The sequence below is a fragment of the Triticum urartu genome, chromosome 2A, assembly GCF_056163025.1.
Source record: "Triticum urartu cultivar PI428250 chromosome 2A, HENAU_Tu73, whole genome shotgun sequence".
Lineage (NCBI taxonomy): Eukaryota > Viridiplantae > Streptophyta > Magnoliopsida > Poales > Poaceae > Triticum > Triticum urartu.
In genome coordinates, this window is record NC_141874.1 from 348,162,508 (window position 1) to 348,170,855 (window position 8,348).

At 55.2% G+C, this 8,348-nt stretch overlaps 3 protein-coding genes across 3 annotated transcripts; all 3 read left to right on the forward strand.

The window, feature by feature from the left end:
• The first annotated feature begins 250 nt into the window (after positions 1-250).
• LOC147985056 (uncharacterized) lies at positions 251-580 on the forward strand. Its single transcript, XM_087541385.1, has one exon. It carries the CDS (start codon positions 251-253, stop codon positions 578-580), a length of 330 nt encoding a protein of 109 aa, XP_087397511.1.
• Positions 581-1,355: 775 nt separating this feature from the next.
• LOC147985057 (uncharacterized) lies at positions 1,356-2,468 on the forward strand. The gene is made up of 2 exons (XM_087541386.1): positions 1,356-1,694; positions 1,779-2,468. Exons 1-2 carry the CDS (start codon positions 1,356-1,358, stop codon positions 2,466-2,468), a joined length of 1,029 nt encoding a protein of 342 aa, XP_087397512.1.
• Positions 2,469-7,592: 5,124 nt separating this feature from the next.
• LOC147985058 (uncharacterized) lies at positions 7,593-8,060 on the forward strand. The gene has a single exon (XM_087541387.1). The coding sequence runs from the start codon at positions 7,593-7,595 to the stop codon at positions 8,058-8,060; it is 468 nt and encodes a 155-aa protein (XP_087397513.1).
• The last annotated feature ends 288 nt before the right edge of the window (positions 8,061-8,348 follow it).

Genomic DNA, 8,348 nt, shown 5'->3' on the forward strand with positions numbered 1-8,348 from the left:
GCAACAGCATCAACATCCTCTACCGCAACACGATGACCAAGCTCGGCCTCAAGGCCGAGGACCTGAGTCGACCCGAACAATCTTCCACGGCATCGTGCCCGGCCTCTCCTGCTCCCCCATTGGCCGGGTCTGGCTAGATGTCCTGTTCGGTGACAACAGCCACTTCAGGCGCGAACCGATCTGGTTCGAGGTGGTGGACCTATCCAGCGTGTATCACGCGTTGCTGGGTCGGCCCGCGCTCGCCAAGTTCATGGCGGTTCCCCACTACGCGTACCTGAAGATGAAGATGTCAGGTCCCAAGGGCCTCATCACCATCACCGGCGATTACTGCAAGTCCCTAGAGTGCGCCCGAGACGGCGCCAAGTTAACTGAGTCGCTGGTCATTGCCGAGGAGCGGCGCCAACTCGACCGGATCGTCGCCCTGGCAGGCGAGGCCTCCGCCGCGTCGATCCCGACCCCGGACCCGGCCGACGAGGCCGCCTTCAAGCCCTCCAAGGAGACCAAGAAAGTGAAGCTGAACCCAGAAGACCCCAGCTGCAGCAAGTACGTTGTCATAGGCGCCCGCCTCGACAGCAAATAGGAAGGCGAGCTCGTCGACTTCCTCCGTGAGAATCGGGATATCTTTGCATGGACCCCCAAGGGCATGCCGGGTATCCCGAGGAAGTACGCCGAGCACAAACTTCACGTCTGCAAGGATGCCAAGTCTGTCCGTCAACCCCTACGTCGATTTTTCGAAGAGAAGAGAAGAACCATTGGTGAAGAGGTCGCCAAGGTTTTGGCGGCCGGCTTCATAATGGAAGTGTTTCACCCCGAGTGGCTGGCCAATCCAGTCCTTGTCCTGAAGAAGAACAAGACCTGGCGCATGTGCATCGACTACACCAGCCTCAACAAGGCCTGCCCCAAGGATCCGTTCACCCTCCCGCGGATCGACCAAGTCATTGACTCGACCGCTGGGTGTGAGCTCCTGTCCTTCCTGGACCACCAGATCAAGCTGGACCCGGCCGACGCCCTGAAGACGTCCTTCATCACGCCCTTTGGGGCGTATTGCTACATCACCATGTCGTTCGTCTTGAAGAACGCCGGCGCCACCTTCCAGCGCTGCATGCACAAATGCCTGCTGCCGCAACTCAGCCACAATATCCACGTATACGTGGACGACATCGTGGTGAAGACGAAGTAGCACCTCACGCTCCTCGATGATTTGAAGGAAACCTTCGCCAACCTCCGCGAATACAAGGTCAAGCTTAACCCGAAAAAATGCGTCTTCGGCGTCCCGGCCTAAAAAGCTACTCGGCTTCCTCATCTCGGAACGCCGCATTGAGGCGAACCCGGAGAAGATCAAGGCCATCGAGCGCATGCGCAAGCCGTCTCGGCTAGGCGATGTCCAGAAGTTCATCGGATGCTTGGCCTCGACCAGCCGGTTTCTAATCCGGCTGGGCGAGAGGGCACTACCCCTGTACCAACTAATGAAGAAGACGAGCCCGTTCGAATGGAACGGCAAGGTAGACGAGGCCTTCCAAGACCTCAAGCACATGCTCTCCACCTCACCAGTCCTGGCCGCGCCGACCGACAATGCGCCGCTGTTGCTCTACATAGCCGCGACCTCGCGGGCGGTCAGCACGGTGCTGGTGGTCGAGCGACCAGAGAAGGGCAAGATCCAAGCCGTCCAGCGCCCAGTCTACAACCTGAGCGAGGTGCTCTCCATCTCCAAGAAGAACTACCCGCACTACCAGAAGATGTGTTACGGCGTGTACTTCACCGCCAAGAAGCTGAAGTAGTATTTCCAAGAGCACGTTGTCACCTTGTTCCGCACGGCGCCTATTGGAGAAATCATCGGGTGCCGGGATGCCTCTGGCCGGGTTGCCAAGTGGGCGATCCAGCTAGCCGGCCACACCATCCTCTACGAGCCTCGCACCATGATCAAGTCTCAAGCCCTCGCTGACTTCCTCGTCGACTGGACCGAGACCCAGTACTTGCCGCCGCCTCCCGACTCGATGCATTGGCGCATGCACTTCGACGGGTCCAAGATGCGACTAGGCTTGGGGGCCGGCATCGTACTGTCGTCCCCGAAGGGCAACCGGCTCCGCTACGTGCTCCAGATCCACTTTGCCGCCTCCAACAACATCGCCGAGTACGAAGCCCTTGTGCATGTCCTATGGCTTGCCAAGGAACTCGGCATCCGGCGCATCCTGTGCTACAGCGACTCGGAACTGGTGTTGCAGCAGTACTCTGGCGAATGGGACGCCCGCGACTCCAACATGGCAAGCTACCGCTTCCTCGTCCAGAAGCTGTCCGGATCCTTCGAGGGCTGCGAGTTCCTCCACGTCCCGCGCGCAGAGAACGAAGCGGCGGACATGCTTGCCAAGATCGCCTCATCACGACAAGCCATCCCGTCCGGTGTCTCCCTCGAGCACCTGCACAAGCCGTCCGTCAAGCCATCGCCGGACTCCCGGCCCGGGGACTGCTGAACCCGGCCCAGGGGCTGCTCAGCTCGACCCAGCCACCATCGTCCCGGACCCGGCCGTCGCCATTCCCGACCCGGGGGCTGCTCAACCCGGCTCGGGGGCTGCCGACTCGGAACCCACCCTGGTGGTCGTCTTCGTCGTGGTTATGGCTCCATCATGGGCCCTCCCAATATCATAATTTTTGGAGAACGGGGTTCTCCCCATGGATGAGACCGAAGCTGGGCAAGTGCAGTGTCGGGCGTCCACCTACAGCATCATCAATAACGAGCTCGTCAAGCACAGCTCCACCGGTGTGTTCTAGCGCTGCGTCGAGCAGGAACGGGGCATTGACATCCTCCTCGACATACATCAGGGCGAGTGCGGGCACCACGCCGCATCATGATCCCTGGTGGCCAAGGCATTCCGCCACGGTTACTACTGGCCCACGGCCTCCAAGATGCCGAGTCACTCGTCTTCAAGTGCGAGGGATGCTAGCGCTTCAGCAAACGCAGCCACCAGCCGGCGTCAGCACTCCGCACGAAACCGATCGCCTGGCTCTTCGCGGTCTGGGGACTCAACATGGTGGGACCCTTCAAAACCGCTCGATGCGGCATGACGCACTTGCTGGTGGCAGTGGACAAATTCACCAAGTGGATCGAGGCAAGACCAATCAAGAAACCGGATGGACCAATAGCTATCCGGTTCATCAAGGACATAGCGGTGCGCTACGACATGCCGAACAGCATCATCACCGATAGCGGCACCAACTTCGCCAAGGGTGTCACATCCCTTCTTTTATTCATGCATTAGGATTGGCTGAACATGTGCATCATGTTTAAATTTCTTTTAAACTTGAAATGGGGCCTAATCAACCCCAACACCCCCCTAAAAATGCTAATTTCCAACAATTGGAATTTCAATGAACCCAAAATGCCCTTCATAAAAGCCCTCCATTTTTGGTCTTGACTAAAACCTGTGGCAAAAATGGTCTTGCAATTTATGGAGCCATTCTGGATTTTTGAACAAGCCATAAGTATTTGAATTTAGGCATTTTAAATGCTATAAATATTTTAAAGTGCTCAAATAATCTTGGAAGCATTTTTAGGCAGTTGAGAATATTCTCAAATGTGCCTCTGAATATTTCTAGAGTTTTTGGAAATGAAATAGTATTTATTCTATTTCAATACACAGAGCAGGAAATAAATAAAAGCGAAAACAAAAGGACCAGAGACTTACCTGGAAGCCCACCAGCCGGCCCACCTAGCTGGCCCGGCTCAGCAGCCGCTCCATGCACCTGCTTCGCCTAGCCAGCGAGGCGAGCAGGTGCTCGACGGCGAGCACAGGAGCTCGCCACGCCACCTCTCTGCCTGCCTGCCGTCGCCGTGCCAGCGCGATGCCTCGAAACGCCTCCGTGGCGCCACCCCGACCCCCTGGACACCTCATTCCTCCCCCCTTGCTCTCTCCCTCGCTCCCCGGAGCCATGGCCGATGATGCCGCAGCCACGCCACCGTAGTTCTCACGTCCACCATCGTCCTCGCACCGCCCCGCCGTGTCCACGAGCTCCGCCACCGTCCTCTCCGTCGAGCAGCCCGAGCCCCGAGTGCTCGCGCACCCTGCTTCGTCTTCTTCGAGCTCGACTCCACCGAGCACCGCCGTAGATCCCCATCACTGTCGCCGCCGCATCAGCTCGTCCCCGACCGCGTCATTTGCTCCTACGTCACCGCCGTGAGCTGCTGCACCTCCCCATTCTCCCCGCTTGCCTTCTTGTGCACCACAACGACCACACCGAGCTTGCCCGCACGCGCCGCCGCCTCTGCATGTCGCCGTCGTGGCCACAGCCACGCTGGCTCGATTCCGAGAACGCCATCGCATTCGTCGCAGCCCAAGCAGCCCATAGCACCTTTCCACGTGCCTCGCCGTGCCCCACAGCCTCGGTTTCGACCTCGCCCGAACTCCGGCGGCCGCCAAGGTCGTCGCCGGCGACGTTTCCGGCCAGCCTAGCTCCACCCACTGCCACCACTCGATGCGGCTCGCTCCCCTCGTCACGTAGCTGCTCTCCGCCGTCGATTTGGTCACCGGAGACGCAAACCCGAGCCCCTCTGCCATGTCTGGCCTCGCCGGCGGCTAAACGCCGGCGGGTTTGACCCGTGGACTTGACGTCTGGGCCCAAGTTGACTTCCCCCCTGAGCCTATGACAGGTGGGGCCGACCTGTTAATTAGTTTAGGATTAGCGCTAACTAATTTTAGTTAGTTTAGGTCACTGACATGTGGGCCCGGGCCCCACTGACAGTTAGTTAGTATTAACATAATTCTGTTAGTTAGCTGAGACACTTACAGACAGGGCCCACCACTCAGGTTTGACTGGCCCTGGCGCCTTTGACTCGCTGACGTCATAGTGATGCAGTGCTGACGCAATTATTCATTTTCTGGATTTATTTTTATATAGGAAATTCCAGAAAATAGCCAAAACTTCCAAAATTCATAGAAAATCAACCATAGCTCCAAATCAAACAAATTATATATGAAAAATGATCAGAAAAATTCAATCTACCCATCTGTAATGGTTTCATGCATGACAAACCACTTTAACTTTACTGTATAGGTGAAACAAGCTAACACACTCATTATGCATAAGAACTTTAACCCTCATTTGAATCTTTGATTCAAATGGACCCTTTTCAACTTGTTTCACATTGCATTAGGTAGGACACATCATTTTGCCATGTCATAGCATGCATCATATTGTTGCATATTGTCATGTGTTGATTATGTTCTGTGTGTCCTTCGTGGTCGGTCCTGCCTCCGAGGATATCTCCGAGTATCCAACTGAAGGGCAGTACCCTACTACCACTCCATCAGGCAAGCAGCCCCATTGATCATATCGATACAATCCCATGTTCTCGCCTCTGCTCTCATTTACTGCATTAAGAGAACAACGTTTCAAACTGCTGTGTGCTACGGTAGTTGAACCCTTATCCTCTACATGACCTGTCATTGCCACAATAATTAGATGAAACCCACTAGCATGTGTAGGAGTTGATTGAGCCATGTATGTGTTTCCTACCTTGCTATGCCTGCTATGCTTAGAGTTGTGTCAGGTCTGGTTCATCTGGGTGATGGGCTAGAGTGAAATGATTATGTCGGTAATGTGAGGGATGTGTTGAACATGATTTGGTAAAGGTATCTATGAGAGGCCATGTAGGAGTACATGGTGGGTTGTTTCATTGAGGTCGTCCATAAGAACTGAGATCTGTATGCGTGATTTAAGATTCAGCTACTACCACACATTGGGCCTTGAAATATGACCCCGCTCGACTTACTGACCCCTCTCGCCCTCTGTCCAGGAGTTGCAACTAGTTTCTGGTGTCTGTAGATTATGTGTTGGCGGTCGTGCGTAGCGCTGGCCCTAGGGGTGGGCTATGATGCGGTAGATACACTGTGGCCGGGTATGCCGGTCGCCCGTTTGGCGTCTCGGGACCCTGTACACATCGTTTGGGCCGTTGAGGACACCCCGGCTGGATCTCCTTGCGGATGGAACCTGAATAGGCGATAAATCTAGACTAGAGACTTGTGCGGTTAGTCAGGCCGTGGTCTACACCCACGTCGGCTTTCGCTTGAAGTCTGCCGAGCACATGTCGTGTGCAGACGCTAAGTGGTGGAAACATGTGTGATGATGTACACCCCTGCAGGGTATAAAACTATTCAAATAGCCGCGTCCGCCGTAAAGGACTACTTGGTTGCCTATACAGTTCATAGACAAGTTAATGGTTACCACTAAAAGACTCAAGATAAGTGTGAGTACCGAGGATGGCCCTCTCATAGGATGACGCGGGAGGATCCCCAGTGGAGTATTGTGTTGGTGATTAGTGGACTCGTGTGCGAAAACTATTTTACCAGTGGTGTCCCGTAGGATAGCTTAGCCAAGAGTCAAAGCTGGCTTGCTGCAATAACTCCACCGCCTTCTTGAGAATGAGCATGTATAGTAGGTTCTGATGTAAGACTTGCTGAGTACCTTTGTACTCATGTTTGCTTAATTACTATTTTCAGATGACAACACCGCCCCCACCGATGGGTTTTATGTAGATCTCGACGTCGATGAGTGACTTGCTACCCAGGTGGTGATCCTGGCCATGGAGGGCCCTATGTAGATAGACAGGCTTCGAGAAGCCTTCTTTCTTTCTAGTGTCTGTACTCAGACTATTTGCTTCCGCATGTGCTTGTATGCTTGTATGACTTGAGTGTCGGGTCATGTGATCCCTACCTGTATGAACATGTTATGTATGGCTCTCTGGAGCCTTTAAATAAAGTACTTGAGTTGTAGAGTTTTGTTGTGATGCCATGTTGTATTTGCACATATCGTGCATATTGTGTGTATGATTGAAATGCTTGGTATGTGTGGGATCCGACAATCTAGTTGTTTATCCTTGGCAGCCTCTCTTATGGGGAAATGTAAGTCTAGTGCTCCTTGAGCCATTGTAGTCCACTACAGCCCGGTTCACCGGAGTCCTGCTAACCTAGCACTACTGCTCAGGACACTTGACTGGCCGGCATGTGTTTCACTTCGTTCCTATGTCTGTCCCTTCGGGGAAATGTCACGCGGTGACTTTCAGAGTCCTGCCTAGCCTGCTAAAGCCCGGGTTCCCCGGAGTCCTGTTAGCCTAGTGCTACAGCCCGGATTCACTCGCTGATGACTGACATGCTCGATGTGATTCATGTATGCCTGTCTCCATAGGTCTGTGCCGCTTTGGGTTCACGACTAGCCTTGTCGGGCCGGGTTCTCTGTCATATGAATGCTAGCGACACTATCATATACGTGAGCCAAAAGGCGCAAACGGTCCCGGGCCATGGTAAGGCGACACCCGTGGGGATACCGTGCGTGAGGCCGCAATGTGATATGAGGTGTTACCGGCTAGATCTATGTGACTTGGAATCGGGGTTCTGACAAAGGGCGCGCTCGAGCAATACTGCTCCGTCTCCGGCATCTGCCTCGACCTGGCTTCCGTTGCACATCCGCAGTCCAATGGGCAGGTCGAGCGGGCCAATGGACTCATCTTGTCCGGCGTCAAGCCGTGACTCGTCGAGCCACTCATCCGCTCACCCGGCAGCTGGCTTGACGAGTTGCCAGCCGTTCTCTAGAGTCTACGCACCATGCCGAATCGGTCGACCGGGTTCACCCCATTCTTCCTCGTCTATGGAGCAGAAGCCGTCATCCCGACCGACGTCGGGTTTGACTCGCCGCGCGTCGCGATGTACACCGTAGCCAAAGCCAGAGAAGCCCGCGAAGATGGCGTCGACCTGCTCGAAGAAGCTCGCCTCCTGGCGCTCAGTCGCTCGGCCATCTACCAGCAAGGCCTGAGGCACTACCACAGCAAGAAGATCAAGCCCCTCGCGTTCCGTGAGGGCGACCTCATCCTCCGACTCGTCCAAGAGAAGGAAGGCCAGCACAAGTTGTCCCCTCCATGGGAGGGCCCATTCATCGTGAGCAGGGCCTTGCGCGACCACAATGCCTACTACCTCATCGACGCACGCAAGTCAAGGAAGCGCAAGAAGGACACCGCCGGTGAAGAAACGACCTGGCCGTGGAACACGAAACTCCTCCGCCCGTTTTACAGTTAGCCACACGAGCGTCTGTATCGTCGCCTTTTGTAAACACATGAAACCATGGGGTCCCCGAACGAGACTCGGGGGCTGCCTTTTGTCGACCAATTTATTTTGTCCCTATTTTCTTGCATCACTATACCACTGAACCCGGCCACCGGTCTGACTCGCTCGACCCAGGGGCTCGGGGGCTGGCCGACTCAGTCACCACCCCGCCGCCTTACTTGGTGATTCATGATAAAGTTAGGATGCCGCGGTCCCCCGCTTCGCCCTAAAGCCACAGATCCAGCTTTGGCTGTCGGCTGG

Excerpts from the sequence above, each read along its gene's own strand:
- LOC147985056 (XM_087541385.1), top strand. The coding sequence starts at position 251 with ATGGCGGTTCCCCACTACGCGTACCTGAAGATGAAGATGTCAGGTCCC.
- LOC147985058 (XM_087541387.1), top strand. The coding sequence starts at position 7,593 with ATGCCGAATCGGTCGACCGGGTTCACCCCATTCTTCCTCGTCTATGGA.
- LOC147985057 (XM_087541386.1), top strand. The coding sequence starts at position 1,356 with ATGCGCAAGCCGTCTCGGCTAGGCGATGTCCAGAAGTTCATCGGATGC. Across the intron at positions 1,695-1,778 it reads CAGTCTACAACCTGAGCGAG|TATTTCCAAGAGCACGTTGT; the intron begins GTGCTCTCCATC and ends AAGCTGAAGTAG.